Source organism: Vombatus ursinus, unplaced genomic scaffold, assembly GCF_900497805.2.
Source record: "Vombatus ursinus unplaced genomic scaffold, bare-nosed wombat genome assembly UNPS02014802.1, whole genome shotgun sequence".
In the NCBI taxonomy this organism is placed as follows: domain Eukaryota; kingdom Metazoa; phylum Chordata; class Mammalia; order Diprotodontia; family Vombatidae; genus Vombatus; species Vombatus ursinus.
The window spans coordinates 4,858,587-4,877,596 of record NW_020954580.1 but is presented as its reverse complement, the minus strand read 5'-3'; the positions used below and the strand labels follow the sequence as shown (position 1 = coordinate 4,877,596).

The 19,010-nt window shown below is 51.7% G+C and overlaps 1 protein-coding gene across 2 annotated transcripts; it reads left to right on the top strand.

The window, feature by feature from the left end:
• The first annotated feature begins 3,721 nt into the window (after positions 1 to 3,721).
• On the top strand, positions 3,722 to 18,023 carry STK11IP (serine/threonine kinase 11 interacting protein). 2 transcript variants are annotated; one of them, XM_027873695.1, is made up of 24 exons: positions 3,722 to 3,896; positions 8,801 to 9,006; positions 9,200 to 9,274; positions 9,450 to 9,545; positions 9,666 to 9,773; positions 9,865 to 9,936; positions 10,070 to 10,196; positions 10,303 to 10,406; positions 10,578 to 10,676; positions 11,777 to 11,818; positions 12,004 to 12,150; positions 12,315 to 12,399; positions 12,941 to 13,285; positions 13,453 to 13,664; positions 13,903 to 14,019; positions 14,136 to 14,304; positions 14,608 to 14,835; positions 15,210 to 15,313; positions 15,409 to 15,506; positions 15,600 to 15,778; positions 15,972 to 16,053; positions 16,392 to 16,462; positions 17,012 to 17,256; positions 17,631 to 18,023. In XM_027873695.1, the coding sequence occupies exons 1-24, from the start codon at positions 3,845 to 3,847 to the stop codon at positions 17,778 to 17,780; spliced, it is 3,213 nt and encodes a 1,070-aa protein (XP_027729496.1). In that variant the 5' UTR covers positions 3,722 to 3,844; the 3' UTR covers positions 17,781 to 18,023. The 2 variants fall into 2 exon arrangements, with proteins under 2 accessions (XP_027729496.1, XP_027729497.1); XM_027873696.1 differs by lacking the exons at positions 16,392 to 16,462; positions 17,631 to 18,023 and having other exon boundaries at positions 17,012 to 17,169.
• Positions 18,024 to 19,010: the final 987 nt, after the last annotated feature.

The following is a 19,010-nucleotide window of genomic DNA, read 5'->3' as shown; positions in this document are numbered from 1 at the left end:
TTGCTGCTGTTGCTACTACTACTGGTGCTGCTGCTATTACTGTTGCTGCTGCTGTGGCTGCTGCTGCTGAAGGGAGTTCTCTCTTACTGGAAATCTTCAAGCAAAGGCCAGATAGCCCCTTGTGAGTACAGAGGGGACTTGTGCAGGCAGCGGTTAGCCTAGTGGTGGCCTCTGATATTTTGTGATTCTTCTGGGGAAAGGACCTCATAATAGCAGCTAGGTGGTACAGTGGACAGGGTGTTGGACCTCGAGTCAGGATAGACCAGAGTTCAAATCCTTCCTCACATATTTAATAACTGTGGATCTGGCTAAGTCAACCTCTCTCAGTCTCAGTTTTCTCATCTGTAAAATGGGCCTATGTGAGGAGCAAATAAGATGTCTCTCAACATCCATCCATCCATCCATGCATCTATCTATCTATCTATCACTTTGCAAACCTTAAATCACTAGTATATAGATGTTAACTAGTAACTTCCTGTTTCCACCTATCGAGTATTTGCTTAGAGTTCTCAACCAATGGTCTGCTTAACAACCAGCAGCTGTTCCTGGTACCCAATTTGTAGGAACTTCAAAAAGAAAAGAAAAATCTCCGTTTACATCTCGAATTGTTGATTGCTTTACCTCAAAGACAAAGTTGCTTCTAACCACATTTGAACAGAACACTGAATAAGAGTTTAAACCCAGCATGGAAAGTAGCCTCCTTCTAAACAGTGAAACAGAAGTATAAAATATAAACCTTGTCTTCACAAAGCTTCCTGGGGAAACAAGGCATACACATTAAACAAAGAACAATAGGAGAGAGTAAGGGGGAAGGCAATAAGCATTTATATAACACCTACTATGTGCCAATCACTTCACAAGTATTATCTCCTATGATCCTCACAATCCTTGACAGTTGAAGTAACTGAGGCAGGACTTGTCTAGGGCCACACAGCTGCAAGTGTCTGAGGTAGAATATGAACTTAAGTCTGCTTAACTCTAGTCCCGGGACTTTACCCACAGGGCTACCTAGTATATAGGCCACCCTTTGCCTCAACTTTCACCCAGCCCTCAGCCATTGAATGGGCGTGGCCTCAGACAAACCGAGCCTTGGGAAAGGCCTTAACTTAGAAAGGTCAAGGTCACCCACTGCATCCTGGCCCATGCCTTTTGTTTTACCACTGGACTTTGATGACTCCGGAAGAGAGATTGAGCCTAACAAACTTTGTGTGGCTCTGCCCCACTCATATCCAATTCACATACAGATCAAGACATTGGTTATCTCTGAGAAGGAAGGACAAACAACAACGATCCCGCACTAGGTTTTAGGGTAGAAACAGTAAATGCTGTAGTAGTTAAAGAAAAAACCAGTTTGGAATGGACAACTGAGGGATTTTCCAGATGAGGTGGGGCTTGACCTAAATACTTTGTTGTGTCAAACAAAAAGATTTCAGTCTATTAATGCTTGACCACTTCGCAGGGTTACAGAAATCACTGGAAAGCTCATATGCCAAATGACTGAGTAGCCCTTTTATGGCCACATGGTATGTAGTATGGATAAGGAAATGCCAGGCTGGGGTGGGAGGGAGGGTCAATCCTTGCCTAATTGCAAGTGGTTTATAGCAGAGAGGTCATGACCAGCAAGTAGGTAAAACTTTCCTCCTATTCTAAAGTCACGTTGCCTTTTGTTGCATCTTGTCTTCTAAAAATCAAGAAACCACTTGAGTAAAATTTTTATTTCAACTGTTTTGCTTTTATTTTTAGCACATCTTCAGGACAGAAAGTACTCCTGGCACATAATTTTCAGCAATTTTTTTTCTAGCACTATACCTGACCTCAAAAAGCTTCAATTTTCAATTTTTGTTTCAATTCTTGGATTCAATTCAACATCCACTAAGTGACTATTTTGGGAAAACTGCTTGGCACACAATGAGTTACACGCTACAGGAGACCTAGTCCTGTCTCACCTCAAGGGCAAAGCTGGTTCTAACCACAGTGGAACAGAACATCTAACAAAGTTTTAAACTCAGAATTTAAAGTACCTTTATTCTAAGTCCCTGCTTTTCTGAAGCTTATGAGGTAGCAGGGTTGCTCAATGGATAGTGCTCTGTGCCTGGTGTTAAGAAAACCTGAGTTCAAATCCAGGCCTCAGAAACTTTCTAGCTAGGACCCAGAGTAAGTCACTTAACTGATGTCTTAAAGCACTTGGTGCTTTAGAATTTGTTTAGAGTTGTTTTTTACAGGTATTTGGAGCAGTTTGGGGGACGCTTAAAGCACTTGGCACAGTGCCTAGCACATAGTAGGTGCTATATAAAGATAACTATTTTCATTATTATTAGAGTCAGGAAGATCTGAATTCAAATGCAGCCTCAGACACTTACTAGCTGTGTGACCCTGGGCAAGTCACTTAACCTAATTGCCTCAGCTTCCCCATCTATAAAACAGGGATAATAATGGCACTTGCATCCCAGAGTTGTTGTGAGGATGAGATAAACTTTGTGAAGTACTTAGCAAAGTGCCCCTCACATTATTTATTAGGGGGATTAGATGTGCTATGTAGAATTGCAAGGTAATTGCACTAGGGAGCTGGAAAGAAAACAATACACTGTATGTAATGAGGTAAGGGGGGGACATGTCAGTTCCAACATGAATCTGGGAAGACTTCCCAGAAGTGGTGACACTTGAATTGGGCAGAAAGAAGGGGCTTTATTGTTCTTTATATATTGAAATATTTGTTGATGACTTTTTACAATAAGATTTTCACAACAAATTTATAATAAAAAGAACATTTACTTTATTATTTTTTTTAAAGGGGAGGCACAGCCACAAAGCTGCTCCCAGAGAACAACCTTTCCCAGTCCCCCCCACCCCCACCAGGCCGGCCCAGTGGGGGCTGCAAAAGGAGGTAACAGCACCAATACAAGTATGCCTAATACAAAATATACGAACAGAATCAGAATATGCCCTCCAAGGAAAACTAAAGCGACACAATCTGATGAGGTACAGAGAAGAGAAGGAGGTGAGAAGGGGATGCAAGCAAGTCTTTATATTTTGTTAAAATCCATAGGCTGTTTTTTTTTTGTTGTTGTTGTTAAATCTCTAGCCTGGAGTCCATAGTTTTGTGCGTTACCTTTAGAAATCTAGTTTATCTGAATACTTGTCTGTGCTGACAATTGATCTCATCATTTAAAAAATCTGAAATATATTGAGATTAAGACGAGAGATGCAAAAGGCTACGTAGTCAGAAGGGAAGGACCCGCGCAGGCGCAGAGGGCGGGGCAGGTGGCCCAGGTAGCTGGCCAGGCCCTGGGGTCATGGGTCACGGGCCAGAGGTTCCGCCCCTAGCGGAAGCAGAGAAACCAGGGGCGGCCGTCCGATTCTTCGAGACCAGCCCTTCCCCACTCACCGCTCGGAGGGACCGAAGCCTGGCTCCGCCCCCCTCTTCCTCTTCATCGCCTACGGAGCCGGAAGCCTTGAGGACCAACTTCCGTCTCGGCGAGGCGGAACTTCCGCTTTTTCCTCTCTCCCCCTTCCCCCACCCTGGGCCGGTGTCCAGGCGGCCGAGCCCGTAGGAAGGGGTGGGCTTCGGCAGGATCGTTCCGGAGCCGCTCGGGGCCGGCAGCGAGCCCTCCGGGGTCCTGGGACGCCTGCGGGCCCGACCGCTCCCTGCGCCGCGTTCTCTCCTTGTTCCCGGATCCGTGACGTGTCATTTTGCCGGGCCCCCTCCTCCGCTCCAGCTGACCCTCGGGAGGCTGGGCGAGGGGGGGGCCGGGGTGTGGTCCCGCGGCTTTTCCCTCTGGCTCCTCGGGGTCCTCCTCACCCGGGCCTTTTTTCCTTCGGCCCCGCCCCCACGCTCCCCGTTGCTATGGCGACCAGCTCTTTGGTGTGGAAGTTGGCGGGGCTGCTGCAGGACTCGGGTAAGGGTGCTTCCGGGTCAGGGGGCGCGGGTCGGGGGAGGGGGAAAGGAGTGCGTTGGGAAGCTCACGTGACCAACTCTCGAGCCCCTGGGGCGCAACGCTTTTTTTTGGGTGTCGCTAGGGGGCGCCATAGTGCATAGAGGCCCTGGCCTGGAATTAGCACTTGATAGCTGTGCGACCCTGGGCAAGTCACTTCACCTCTCCCTGCCTCAGTTTCCTCAACTGTAAAATGGGAACAATACTAGCACCTACCTCACAGGGTTGTTGTGCCGATGCAATGACATTTTAAAGTGCTTACTTAGTACAGTGCCTGGCACATAGTAGGCACGCTATAAATGTTAGATGTCATCAATAACATTATTATTTAAAGAGATGATAATTGTAAAGCGCTTAGCACGGTGCCTGGCAACACGGTAGGTGCTTTATAAACATTAGCCATCATCATCATTGTTATAAGTATTATTGTTAAGTGAGAGAATAATTGTAAAAGCTCTTAGCATGGTGCCTGGCACATAGTAGGCACTATATAAATGTTAGCTCTTATTATTATCATCATTAATAGAGATAATAATTGCAGATGCACTTGCAGCCCGGTGCCTGGCACACAGTAGGCTGTATACAAATGTTCTCTAAAGGTAACACACCCTCTCTGAGCCTCTTTGCAAACTCTAAAATCCTCCAGATATGTGAATTTAAATAGCAACTAGTGTTTCTATAGTGCCGTAAGGTTTTGAATTTCTTTATGTGGTTTCTCATTTGATCCTTACAACCATCCTGGAAGGTAGGAGCTGTTCTTATCCCCATTTTACAGATGAGGAAATTGAGACTCAGAGACGTTAAGGGAGTTGGCCAGAGACACACCACTAGTAAGTGCCTAAGGCAGGATTTGAACTCTGGACTCCAAGTTGCCACTGTGTGGTCCAGCTTCCCAGGGTCAGCAAGTTATGGGGTTACATCTTTTCTTAAATTCAAGCCATTCCTACATACCCTACTTGTCCAGAACTGCTTTAGGTGTGGTAGAGCACAAGGCTCAGCATCTTGGCTCTCCAGGTAACTCTGGCCTTGTTTGGAGGCTGGCCATCATAGGAAACACTCAACCAGGCATTGTATAGGGAAGAGTTGCCAGAAATGGTATTGTGGGGCAGACGAGAAGACAGTGAGGGATCACTTAGTCCTGGGGTGGTCAGGGAAGGAGGGTTTTATGGAGTTGCCAGGAATGGTATTGTGGGGTAGACGAGAAGGTAGTGAGGGGTCACTTAGTCCTGGGGTGGTCAGGGAAGGAGGGTTTTATGGAGTTGCCAGGAATGGTATTGTGGGGTAGACGAGAAGGTAGTGAGGGGTCACTTAGTCCTGGGGTGGTCAGGGAAGGAGGGTTTTATGGAGTTGCCAGGAATGGTTTTGTAGGGCTGAGGAGAAGACAGTGAAGGGTTCAGTTCTGGGGTGGTCAGGGAAGGACGGTTTTATGGAGGAGGTGGGCATTGAAGGGTGGGAAGAGTTAGGTTGAAAGGGAAGTCCCCCTTAAAGGGGGTCAGGGCCAGGAAGGATGGAGAGAACCATAATGACCGAAGCTTGGAAAGTCCCCTCCTCTCATCCCTTCTGGAGCCCAAAGGCACACAGCATTCCCCATACCTGGAACGCACTTCCACTCCAGCTTCACATCCTGGAATCTCTAGTCTTGGTCAAGGCGCTAACGCCACCTCTTAGACAATGCCTTTCCTGAGGCCTTCCTCTGAGGTCCCCTGAGGAGCAGAAGGAGGAAAAGAGGACCCCATCTTCTGCTGTGCTGCAGGGTTACCTTCCTTCTCTTGGTGCCTCATCTCCTGCCTCATCTCCAGCCTTTGGAGGGAAGAGGAGTGGAACCTTCCCCTCCTGATGAACATTCTCACCTCTGCTCCCACCTGTAATACACATCCCAGTGATTCTGAGTTCCTGAAGGCCGTTGTCCAAATGCTATTCCTCATCTTCCTGTCCCCTCAGCTCTCCCACCCCAAAGTCCAACCAGATGTCACTGATCCTTTCCACTGTGCCCTCTGAAATGCCTCTTCCATAGGCAACAGGCTTCCTTCACCCTAAGTCTCTTCCTTTCGTGCTCCTTCCATCTCTTGCAACCACTGAAAGCTGGCTCCCTGGATGACGCTGTCCAGGACTGATGGCCCCTTCACTTATTGCCGTTGGCCCACTGGTCAAATTGTGGGAGCTGAAATACTTCTTGCTTCCCATTTCCACTTGTTCTCCTGCCTCCGTTACTCAGTGGCCTCTCGTCCTTTGGGGTTCATGCTATTCATCTCTAACACCCACTCCAACTCCTGGTAGCTGTTGTCTATAGACCCCCCAGGTCGTTCCCCTTCCTCAGTGAATTTGGTACCTCCTACGCTCATACGTGGGGACTTTCAGCTTTCCCTCAAACCCTAACCGCTCAATTCTCCAACTTATTCCTCCACTCCAGCTCAGCCACAAGCTGAGCTGGTCACACCCTTGGTCTTGGCATCACCCACAAATGCACCACCTCCATGTTTGAGAATTCCCCAGTCCCCTTATCTGACCAAACTCTATTGGTTTTCTTCCTTTCCCTCTCTCTTCCCTTACCAAACCCTGCTCTGTCCATGCCAGTGCAGCAGTAGGTGCAGAAAATCATGCAACCAGCCATTGTGACAGGGTCCACTATAGTGTGCTATTACCAACCCGAGCTGGTTCCTCACTGCTGCCAAGCAATCCCACTGTTCTTCTTTTTTTTAATTAAAATTTTTTCTATATTTAACATTTATTAATTTATTTATTTTTAGTTTTCAACATTCACTTTCACAAGATCTTGAGTTCCAGATTTTCTCTCTATCTCACCCCTCCCCCCGCCCCAAGACAGCGTGCGTTCTGCCTTTCCCCTCATCTGCCCTCCCTTCTATCTCTCTCCCCCTTCTCTTATCCCCTTCCCCTTCTATTTTCTTGTAGGGCAGGATAGATTTCTATACCCCATTTCTTGTATTTCTTATTTCCCAGTTGCATGTGAAAACATTTTTTTAAACATGTGTTTTTAAAACTTTGGGTTCCAAATTTTCTCCCTTCCTCCCTCCCCACCTACCTTCATTGAGAAGGCAAGCAATTCGATATAGGTTATAAATGTACAGTCATGCAAAACACTTCCATAGTAGTCATGTTGTGAAAAACTGACTATATTTCCCTTCATCCTATCCTGTCCCCCATTTATTCTGTTCTCACTTTTAACCCTGTCCCTCCTCAGAAGTGTTTGCTTCTGATTATCCCCTCCCCCAATCTGTCCTCCCTTCTGTCATCCCCCTCCCCTTATCCCCTTCTCCCCCATTTCCCTGTAGGGTAAGATAGATTTCCATACCCAATTGAATCCCACGGTTCTTATCCACTTATCATTCGGCTCTTCCAGAGCTTGTCGTCCCTCCTCAAACCTCCCATGGCTCCCTCCCCCCACTCTCCAGCTGAGATCCTTGCCTCATATTTTATTTTTAAAAATGGAGGCCATTCCTGTGAACTCCCTCTTCTCCCCTGTCCCTCATCTCCTATCACTCAGGTGCCTTCTGCCGCTGTCTCCTCTTTCCCCATCTCTCAGGATGAATCCCTAAACTCTCTCTCCTCTTCTCCCTTCCCTGTTACTGTAGAGGGCATCACCATCCTCCTGACCCTCAGACTACAACCCAGGGGTCAGCCTGGACGCCTCACTCTCTCTGACCTCTCACATCCGAGCAGTGCCAAGGCCTACAGATTTCACTTGTGGAACTCTCTTGAATACGCCCCCTTCTTCCTCTGACACTGCCACTCATCCTCTAGTGCAGGCCCTCCTTGTCTCGTCTCTGGACCTGGGTCTGCCTGTCTTATGTCTCTCCCTGCTCCAGGCCATATTCCATTGGGCAGGTCTGACCGTGTCACCCCCTACTTCGTAAACTCCAGTGGCTCCCTATTGCCTCCGGGACCAAATCCAAGCGTCTCTGTTCAGTGATCAGAGTCCCCCGTTGTCTTACATCTGTACTCCCTGGCATTTACTCTTCAGTCCAGTGACTCTGGCCTCCTGGCTGTTCCACCAACAAGACAGTCCGTGTCTTGGCTCTGGGCATTCTCTCTGGCTCTTCTCCGTGCCTAGAACACTCTTTGTCCACATCTCTGGCCCACTGGCTTCCCTCAGCATTTCCTAATCCCTCTTAATTCTTTTAATTAGTTCCCATTTATCCTTTATATCATTTATTTGTACATATTTGTTTGTTGTCTCCTCTGTTAGAATGTAAGCTCCATGAGGGCAGGGACTGCTTTTGCTTTTTTGGATCCCCAGTGCTTAGCAGTGCCTGGCACATAGTAGGTGCTTAACAAATGCTTATTGGCTGATTTTTTTCCCCTCTCCCTTTCCCCTATTTACTTTGTATATATTTTGTATTAACTTATCTGTGTAGGGTAGATTATAAGCTTCCTGATGGCAGATTCTGTTTCGTTTTTTGTCTAGTTGAATGGGTGGGGAACCTGTGGCCTGGAGGCCACACATGGCCCTCCAGATCTTCCAGTGTGTCATTTTGACTGAGTCCAAGTTTTACAGAACAAATCCCCTTAATAAAAGGATTTGTTTTGTAAAACTTGGACTCAGTCAAAAGGCCACACCTGAGGACCTGGAGGCCACATGTGGCCTCGAGGCCGCAGGTTCCCCACCCTGTGTCTAGCATGGGGCCTGCTGCTTTGTAGGATCACAGATGCGTGGACTGAGAGCTGGAGGCACCGTACGTGTCATCTAAGTCCACCGTCCTCATTTTGTAGCTGAGGACACGGAGGCCTCGAGGTGCCCGGTGGTTTGCTCAGGGTTGAACAGTGAGAAGCAGAGGTGGGATGGGGATTGTGGCATCCCAAGCTCACTGTGTGTGCCTTCTTCCTCGGTTCTCTCCTTGTCCTCCCCAAAGGCGACCTGGTCCTGTCTGGCTGCAGTACGCTGACGCTGCTGACCACCACCTTGCAGCAGCTGAATCATGTGTTTGAGCTTCACCTGGGACCCTGGGGTCCCGGGCAGGCTGGCTTTGTGGCCCTGCCCTCCCACCCTGCTGACTCCCCGACTATCCTGCAGCTTCAGTTCCTCTTTGATGTGCTACAGAAAACACTCTCACTCAAGGTGAGGGAACCGTGAGTGTTGGGAGGAAGCGGGAGCTAAGCTTGGCTATGTCTGAGGGAGACTGGGCTGGAGCTGGACGGAGGGGGCCGTGCGAAACCTGTTGGCTCAGGGTCTGGGTGAGAGTCGTCTCGTGTAATTAGGGTGCACTGCGCTGAGGGAGAGGCCCATCACTCACTCCCTTTCTGTCTCCCAGCTCGTACATGTCCCAGGCCCTGGCCCTCAAGGCCCCATCAGGATCTTCCCCTTCAAGTCCCTGAAGCAGCTGGAGGTATGACGAGATGGGAGATGGTTGTGTAAGAAGTCCTTTGGGGATCCGGGAGGGGTGTTCCCCCTCAGTCTAGCAGAGCATGGCCTCTCCTTCATCCTTTTATGGTCATTCCACTCCCCTGTCATCTCCTGTATTGATTCCTCTGTCCCTTTTGTTTGCGGAACCTTCTCTCCAGCTACGAGCCGTCCCTCTTCACTGTCTGTGCGGCCTCCGTGGAATCTACTCTCAGCTCGAGACTCTGATCTGTCGCAGGAGCCTCCAAGCACTCGAGGTGATGGAAGGTTGAGGGTGTGGTGGCTGCCTTACTCAGAGACGACGGAGTTCCTAGTGGTGGGGACTGAGGGACCCTCGGGAAGGTGGTGATGGTGTTGCTCTTTTCTCCCTTACTCAGGAGCTCCTCTCAGCCTGTGGAGGGGACCTCTGCTCTGCCCTTCCTTGGCTGGCTCTGGTTTGTGCTGATTTCAGCTATAATTCACTGACGGCCTTGGACCGGTCCTTGGTGAGTGGGGCAGGAGGATGCCAGAGGACCCCACAGGGAGGAGGGAGGAAGGAGAGCCCCCGCAGTGACCCCTTCCCACCTGTTTCCCCAGCACCTCCTGTCGGCTCTTCAGATCCTGAATCTGAGCCACAACCAAGTCACGGACTGTGAGGACTTCCTGACGGTGAGTCTGAGGCTGGGGGGTCGGGTAGAGGACAGTGACATCTGCCTCCTGGGCCTCGCTTTGACCTAAATCTGCCCGGTCGGGCTGTTCCAGAACGTTGTCCCAGCCTCCTTATGCTGTCTCTGTCCTCCAGGCGCTGTCCGAGTTGCAGCATCTGGATGTCTCTTACAACCGCCTTCAGTCGGTCCCGGTGATGGGCCCCTCAGGGACTGTGCTGAGGACAGTGGTGCTGAGAGGCAATGAGCTTCGGAGCTTGTGCGGTGAGTCGGGGGCGGCTTCTCAGAGGAAGGTGGTGAGGACGGTGCGAGTCTGCCTGGCTGCCTGGCGGTGTGGGCTCAAGCGCGTCATGCTGCTTGTCCCACTCAGGGCTGGATCAGCTGAGGGGCCTGCGGCATCTGGACCTGGCCTACAATCTGCTGGAACAACACTGGGAGCTGATGCCCTTGAGGGTGCTGGCCGAGCTTCAGACAGTGAGCGGACCAGAGCGGACCATGGGGGGTGGGGAGTGAGGGAGTGTGAACGAGGGCCCAGATGCCCTAAGCTTTGGCTGAGGGGCGAAGGCGAGGGCGAGGGCGGGTGCAGTATTGCTCTGGCTCGGAGCCATCATGCTTGGGGCTTTTTATCTCCTGTCTCCTCCGCAGCTTTACCTGGAGGGAAATCCTCTGTCGTTTCACCCTGATCACCGAGCAGCTACTGTCCAGTGTCTGTCACCGCAGGCCAGGGATGCTTCTCCCCCTGGGGTAAGCTATCCGCGCACCCCCTCCCCCTTAGATCTGCTTTTTTCCCTTCCTTTCTCCAACTTTTTCAAAATATTTTTTAAACAGATTTTTTTATTGATCTCTTCTGTTTTTACATTGCCGTTATTTCTTCCCATCCCTCCTTTCCCTTTCTGAGAGCCGTCCTTATTACAGAGATTTCTTTTTAATCAAGGAAAGGATAAAGAAGAGAAAAATCAATGAAATTAACACATGGAGTGATTCAGCCTTGTGGACCTCCAACTCCGAAAGGAGCAGCATCTTCTCAGCTCGTTTTTTTTTTTAATTTCATAGCATCCAGTCTGGGTTGTTTTGTTGTACTTTGCATTTACCTTGTTGTAGGCTTGTGTCTGCTTACTTCACTGTGCATCCATTCATAGTTCCCCTGCTTCTCTGCATCCATCATGCTTCTTGTTTCTTATAGCACCATGGTCTTCCATTACATTCGTTAAATGCCATGTTGTTTCTCCATTCCCCAATAAATAGGCAATCTGCTTTGCTCTTTAAATTTTAGAACTCTTCTCAATGATAATGCTCTTGGTCTGTTTATTTACGTCACCGCTACTTCCCAGTGACTTCCCTTCCGCCCCCATCCTTCCCAAGAGAAGCCTCTGCTGTCCCAGGGATAACCAAGCAAAACAAAGCAGCGGCAGCAGCACACTGGCTGTGTCTGAGTGTCTCTTTCCACTTGTCCACAAGAGGTAGGAGGAAGCGATGCCAGGGGTTCTCCGGAGCTGCAGTTGAAGTCTTAGGGTTACCTTCCTTTATATCCCTGTGGTCATTTGTGTAAAGGCTTCTCACGCTTCTACTTACTTGGCTTCTCCCAACTTCCCCCCTTCCCTCTTGTCCCTCGTCTCCCTGGGTAATGGGGTTGTAGGGCCAAGCCTGAGACCTGTGGAAAATGATGCGTGCCTGATGTCTGTTTAGTAACGTTGAAGGAGACACTCGCGGCCTCCGGGGCCTCTCCTGGTCCCACCTCTCCCTTCTCCCAGGGCCCAGGGGGCAGGGTTATGTGCTCATGTCCTGTCTGCACCAGCTCCCCTCCTCCCCAACACACACTCACACACACACTGTTTTCCTTTCAGTTTCTTCTTGATGGGGAGCCGCTGTCACCTGCTGACTTGCAGGTCAGTCTTGTGGGAGAGATTGGGCAGGGATTGAAGGGGTGGGGCAGGCAGGTTAATGGGTGCTGGAGAATGAACTTGGTGGGGCGATGCCTAATTGGCCGCTGTAACCCTGTTGGGGCAAGGAAGAGGAAGCACTGATCCTCTGTCATCCTCATAAAAGACCCGTTCTTTCTACGTGCTTCCAGCCTCCCACGTCGTCTGGGCTTTGCTCCTTGGCCCTCCCTCTGCCCCCTCCGGGTGGAAGTGCCTCAGAGACCTCGTATGGCCCCGACTTGAGTGACAGTCCCTCTTCAGGAGGGGTCTTGGTTCGCCCTCTCCCTCGTAAGGCTAAGGTGAGCTGCCGCTGCCTTGTGATTGGGGGCTCAGGGTTCTGGCATTCATCCTTACCCGTGGCAGTTTTTGGGTTTGGGGGAGGGTGGTGATACCTAGAGACAAAGAGTTCGGTGTTCTGGGTTCCCGCTTAACTCACAAGAGGACTTCCTTTTGTCATTCTCAGAACCGAATCCGTGTGAGGCAGGCTAGTATCTCAGAGCCGAGTGACACTGACCCAGAACCCCGAACTCCAGAGCCCTCCCCTGCTGGTGAGACCCGGCCCTTGATTTTTCTTGTGCTTTCTGACCTTTGCTTCTGTCCCTGCTGACTATTTCTACCTTCGTTACGGATCTCCTTTATCTTCCGACTCTTCTCTAGTTTCCCACTTAGGAAAGGCATCCTTCACTAAAGTCCTTCTATGATGTCTTCCTCATTGTGGTGTGGGATCAATTCTGGGTTCTCATGTCTGTGCCAGGCCAGAAAGGAAGCTCTAATAGGTCCTACCAAGCTGGAAAGGCTTTGAGGACCAGCCTAGTAATGGACCGTATGCATCGGCTAAGGGCCGGCCTAGCCTCAGACCCATTGCTAGACTGGCCACAGGGTGATGCATTTCTCAGCCTTAGCAGCCCACAAAGAGCATCTTCTAAGGCACTGAGAAATTTCACCCTGCGTTGATGAAGGAAGGACCCCCCCCCCCCCACCAACTGAAGTCGTAGATCCTTGGAGCACGGAAGAATCACGAAGGACATGGGAAAACATTGGAAGACATGTTGTGGCACTGCTGCTCACCCCGTATTTTATCTCTTCTAGGCTGGTTTGTGCAACAGCAGCGGGAGCTTGAGCTTATGAGCAGTTTTCGGGAGAGATTTGGTAGTGAATGGCTGCAGTACCGTAACCGCCTAGAGACCCCTGGGACACCTCCTCTGGGGACCCCCAAGACCTCTGACTTTGGCACGGTCCCCTTGCACCCCCCAAACCCTCAGAGCCTTTCTAGCTCACTGCAGCTGGGGGACAGAGCCAGTAGTTTAGATGAATCCCTCCTGATTGGGCCAGGAGAGGACAAGACCGAGGAGGAGGCGGCTGAAGAGAAGGACGAGGTGAAGGAAGAGGGAGCTGCAGAGGAAGACACCAAAGAGGAAAAGGAAGAAGTGGAGGGTAAGTGGTCTCTTGGTGTCTTGCTCTGAGGTCGAGCAAAGGGAGGCTGGGGAGGGCGTGACTGGCATTTGGGGTGGCAGGCGGTGGAAGTCGAGCGGGGGGCCTCTGAGATGTATCTCAGTGTTGTTGATAGGGTCTGAGTGCCTTGCACTGGGGTTTCTCTACAGTGGAGCTGTGTCGTCCCATGCTGGCGTGTCCCCTGGAGGGGACTGATGGGGTGCGTGGCCAGGAGAGGTTTCTGCGGGTCACATCCGGGCATTTGCTGGAGGTGGAGCTGCAGGCAGCGAGGACCCTGGAGCGACTGGACCTTCGGAGCCTTTGGGCGGCTGAGTTAGAGACAGAGGCAGAGCCTCCGACCCAGAGTGGGGCAGTGCTTGCGGTGAGAGCTGGAACTTGGGAGAATTAATGGGATTTGCAGGTTGGAACAGGAGGGAAAGGGCCCTGGGAGACAGTCACACACCCAGGCTGGGAGGACACGCGTGGTGGAGGAAGAGTCTTGTTCTGGGTCATGTGGCGTGTCTCGCCTCGGCCCTGCTAGCATCCCTCAGGAGGGTGTGCTGTGTCCCATGCTCTCAGAGGCCTTCCTTTCCCCTCCTTTGTCCCGGCCCTCCCCTCAGGACTCTGATCGTGCTCCCAGTGGCCCGATTATTGCCCTGCGCTTCTCCTACATCCGTTCTGACCGGCAGCTGCGGCGATACCTGGTGGTGGAGCCCGATGCCCATGCTGCTGTGCAGGTGACAGCGTGGTGTTGGGCACAGGGTGGTGTGGGAGGGGAGTGTGTTCAAGGATCAGGAGAAGGAGGGGGTTGGTGAGGAGGAGGACCCTCTTCTGGGATGCATGTCCCTTTCAGGAGCTGCTGGCTGTCTTAGCCCCAGCAGCAGCTGCCTCGAGGCTTCAGGCGGGGGCAGCCGGAGGCCCGTCAGGAGGCCGGCTTCGGTGCCTCCGCTGTCATCAGATCAGCACGGTGATGACTCCTCAGGAGGAGCTGGATGCTCAGGGCAAGTGGATGCCAAAGACCGGTAGGGAGCCCTGGCCCTTCCTCCCTGCACCGATCTGGAGGCTTTTCTTCCCTCCTGTCTGTTCTCCCAGATTAGGGAGGGAGCGGTCCCAGCAGAAGGTGTTGAGGAGGGGTCTGATAGGAGAGATCAGAGCTTTGAGGAACGGTGTGAGGATGACAAAACCTCATGGAGAATGATCCAGGGGTGCGGAGGAGCTGGGGGAGCAGCCAGGGCAAGAGAATGGATGTAGGAGCCTTATTGAAGACTGAAGTGTGTTGGCTGTGGGAACCACACGGCCACCTCGAGGTGGGACTCTCTCCACAGACGGCCCGCTTCTGTGTCCCGTGTGTGGCAGTGACCACGTGGTTGTGTTGCCTCAGCATGATGAAGCCTTCAGAGGGGAGCAGAAGGAAGGGGAGCTGGACCCAGCTTCCTCCATTCTCCCCAGAGCCCCTCTGGGCTCTCCAGATGAGAGCGATGGTGATAATTCCAGCAGTCCTTCCCTCCAGGCCCGTGTGCCCCAGGACACTGACAGCTGGGGCCTTTGTCTTCGTGAGTATGGGACAGACTTGGGGGAAGTTGAGTGAGGAAAGGCACTGGAGTCAGAAGGCCTGTTTCCAGAGGTCAGGCTCTGACACTTAACTAGCTGTAGGACCACCGACAACTTAGCCTTTCTAAGCCTCAGTTTCCCTATCCATAAAATGGGAATATCAGTACACTGCCTCATAAGGTTGATGTGAGGAAAGTCCTTTGTAAACCTTCAAGTGCCACACAGATGTAAGCTATTATTATTTATTATTGCAAGGATCATTTGGCAGGTTTTTGGGGTGGAATGAGGGGACAAAGGAAGTCGTGAGACTGACTGGGGCAGAGAGTATCCAGTTAGTAGCTGTATAGCCAGACGTACCCTTGTCCCTGGCCTTTAGCTTCTGACCGCTCTGGTTTGCGCTCTGTGGATCACCGACTCCGACTTTTCCTGGATGTTGAGATATTTGAAGACGTCCAGGAAGAGTTTCAGTGCTGTCTCAAGGTGGGGCCCCGACTCTTCTCTAGTCTGTGTATAAGTTCCCTTGCCCCACCTCTGAGTCCTCCGCATGACTCCCTACCCTGCTCCTCCCCTCCTAGGTGCCGGTGACACTTCCTAGCCAGTCCAAGGAGTTTCTTTCCCTTGTTGTTGTGTCTGATCTCAGGCTTTATGTGCTGGAGGTGATTGGGGAGATACGGTGAGTGAGGCCCTGAGGAGTGGCTAGGGAAGAGGGGAACTCTGCGTGGCAAAGTGCTTTTTCCCTCGGCTCTGTCCTTCCCTCTTTTCACAGAGGTCAGCCTTCTAGCTGGCTGCAGCCACGCTCGGCCGTCTCCCTGCAGGACCTGAGCCGCCTAGAACTCGGCCTGGCTGGGCAGAGCCTTCGGTTGGAGTGGGCGGGGGGTGGAGGTGGCTGCATTCTGCTGCCTCGGGAGCCCCGGTGCTGCCGTGCGTTCCTAGAGGAGCTCAGCGGTGAGGGGGAGAGGACTGTGTGGCCCGTGGATTTGGGGTGGGGGAAGGGTGGGGGCTGGAGCATTGAAGCCACTCAATGATGTCGCTGAAAGCTTGGAACTTGGGAGTGTGAATGGTGAGGAGTGAGGGTGGCAAGAGCCCGAGCCTGACACCCCATTCGCCACTCCCAATCCCACCCTGTGGCTCTCTCCAGCCACCCTGCAGCTGCTGCCTCCTGGCCGAAGGCCCCGTGTTACCGCCACCAAGGAGGAAATGACGGGTCAGCACCGACTCTGGTGAGTCCTACATGGCATCTTCTGAGCCCTCTCCATCCCACTTTCCCAGCTGTGAAAACCAAGTTGGGGTATGGGGTTAAGAGCCACTCTATAGAACACTTTCTTTGTTCAGGCGTCCCAGAGAGACAAAACCCTGCTCACTGCTGTCCGTTCTGCCCTCACCCATCCCACCTGTCTTGCTCCCCACTCCATGGGTGATCTTCCTCCATGGGCCCCTGTAGTCCTTCCTCCCTGTCACTGCCCTTCACCCCTTCCCCCCTTTCATACCCATATGCTCCCTGCCCCTCGACCTAGCCTGCCACTGATACCCATTCCCTCCCATGGCCCCTGCCCCCCAGGCCATTGCTAGACACCGACTGCAGCCCTGAGGACCCCCAGTTCTTCTACTTGCAGGCGTTTCTGGTTGAAGGTATTACATCTGGGGGTTGAGAGGAAGGGAGCTCTTGGGCAAACCCATCCTGACACTGTGGGCACACAGTGATGAAGGGGCGTTGTCTGCCTCTACTCTGGGAGGTTGAATCATAGTTTGCTGTGGTGGGCTGGATCTCTACTTGCTTTAAGTCTGCACTCTTCCAGTGACCTGGTGGGACCCCACCTCCCACCCTCACTCCCATCCCAAGGGGAATAGAGAGCCATCTGGCTGCCCTTCAGTGGGCTAAAGAAAGCAGAATGTAGCTACCCCTCACTTTATTTTTGCTTGGTGGTGGAGGGGATCTTGTAACTCTCCGGGCTCGTGGCAGGACCTTGGAGGTTCTGGAAGCCATGGGTTTCTTTGGTTTTAGAATGAGGGCTATAGCATCAGGGGAGAGGTTGATTAATGACTGATGACACATTATTATGTCCCCTCTCCCCCACATTGCAGTGCTGGCTTTTGTCCTTTTTCTCCCTTTGGGGGCAGGGAGCTCTTCATAACCATCTCAGGTCCTGTGTCTCTTGGCCTTCATCCCCTTCTCTTCAGGCTCCACTTCCTGCCCAGTGTCCCTGTTGATAACGCCATCTACCTTGTATCTGCTGGATGAAGATCCCATGTGGTCCCAGGCTGGGCCTTCTCCTTTAGAGACAGCTGGAGAAGCATCCATGACACTTCCCTCAAGACTGGATCCTTCTGTCCATATCCATGAGCAGCAACCACTCAGCAGTCTCAGCTCCATACAGGTTTATCGAACAGCCCCGATGGACTTTCGCCTGGCACTGTATGATGAGGTGTGTATATTTGGAGGGAAGCTGTGAATGGTTTGGGGAGAAAATAGGCAGTCCAGAATGGGGAAGGTATGAAGACTAGAAGAAGTAGGGCACCTTGGAGAGGGCCTGGCATCAGGAGGGAAAATGAGGGGTGGACCAGAGGAAGGTAAGACCTGGGAAGAGGTAATTAGGAATTCTGTTGTATCATGGGTGATTGAGAGGAGTGGAGGAAGGACCAGAGGACGAAGGCCTAGGGACAAGAGGAGTGAGACTGTAGGACTGGGGAAGGAAGAAGAGAGATGTGGGGGAGCGGCTCTTCCTCCGGGGCCTCTCCCCGCTAGCATAATCTTAGCCTCCTGTGTGGTAGAGAGGTCACTGACACCTTGGTCCTGTAGGTGTTGCGACTTGAGAGTTTTTGGTCTCTGCGTGTTGTGTGTCCGGAGCAATTGACTGCGCTGATGGACTGGATCCGAGGTCCCTGGGAGGAGCTATTTTCCATCGGACTTCGAGTGCTGACCCGGGAGGCCCCAGAAGCTGATCCATGAGACTGAGAGCTGTGCCCTCTGGGAACTGAACTGACCTGTTGTGCCATTCATGGTCCAGTCGCCTGCCCCAGATTTGCCCAAGGGAAGGACATGAGTATGCTGCTGTGGTCCCTGGGCAGCTCTGACCAGAGGTGACCAAGCTGTCAGCAGAGATGATGGTCCAGGGATCAGCCCAATTCAGGCCTTTGACAGTGTGACATTGACTGTTTCTCAGGTGCCAATAAAGCTTTTTTCCATTCCTGATGTCATGGCTACAGCTGGGTAGATGGAGCTGCCGGGCAGTTGGTTGGACTGTTGGAGTCTAGGTCAAGCTGTGCTGTGGTACAGGGCCTGTTTGCCAGATCCCCAGTGTCCAACAGCCCGGGGTTTGCGGGGCTGGGGTGGGGAGATCTTGACTTTCCTTCTCTCTTCTTGGTTGAGGTAGTGATAGCAGGCTGTGTGAAGGTGCCACTTCAGGGAGGCTGACATCATTGCCAGGAAATGAATGAATTTCCCATTTTCATTTCCATAGTGGGAATGTCATTTGTCTCATAGGAGATTGGAAAGCTAGAGAGAAGTTAAGGATTTTTTCCCCTTCCCCAATGACCTACTCTGTCTCCTTGTTTCATCTGCCACAAGGGGACAGTGGGTCTTCAGCCCTCCTTGGAGGTCCTTCTCTTGCAAAAAGACCTTTTCAGGAGCCCAGCTGATCAGAGTGGCTTATTGAGTGGTTAGCTCTGGTGGTTTGCAAGCTAAGTTAAGAAGTCCAAGGGCCCAGGGCCCAGCTTCAGGGCCCTGTGGGTCATCGGTGCTCTGCTCTGTCTGCCTCAGCCGTCCCACCCAAATCTGGCCAGCCCTTCTCCAAGTGACTGGCCACAAAGGGCCAGAGTGTATGGCCGGTGTATGTATGTCAGTGCAAGTCCATCACCAGCCCTGGAACCATAGCCCAGAGTGCATGCCCTCTTCGGCGTGAATTGGCATTCTTCTGGGGCTCAAACGAGATCATGGACGCAAAAGACTTTTTTAATCACAAATCACCCCATTGATATGAGCCATTGCTATTAGGTTGTAGGGGAGGGGACAAAGTGGGGGCTTGTGTTGACTCAGTCTGGACTTGCACATCTTAAACTCCATCCTGGGAATCACCATCCCCATTGTCTCGTAGAAGTAAAGATCATAAAGGTTAGTACTGGAAGTGACCTAAAAAATCATTTAATACAAGCTCCTTATTTATACAATGCTATATAGTTT

Coding starts and splice junctions, on each gene's coding strand:
- STK11IP (XM_027873695.1), top strand. CDS start 3,845: ATGGCGACCAGCTCTTTGGTGTGGAAGTTGGCGGGGCTGCTGCAGGAC. Junction 12,151..12,314: donor CTCTCCCTCGTAAGGCTAAG/GTGAGCTGCCGC, acceptor TGTCATTCTCAG/AACCGAATCCGTGTGAGGCA. Junction 16,463..17,011: donor GCAGGCGTTTCTGGTTGAAG/GTATTACATCTG, acceptor CCTTCTCTTCAG/GCTCCACTTCCTGCCCAGTG.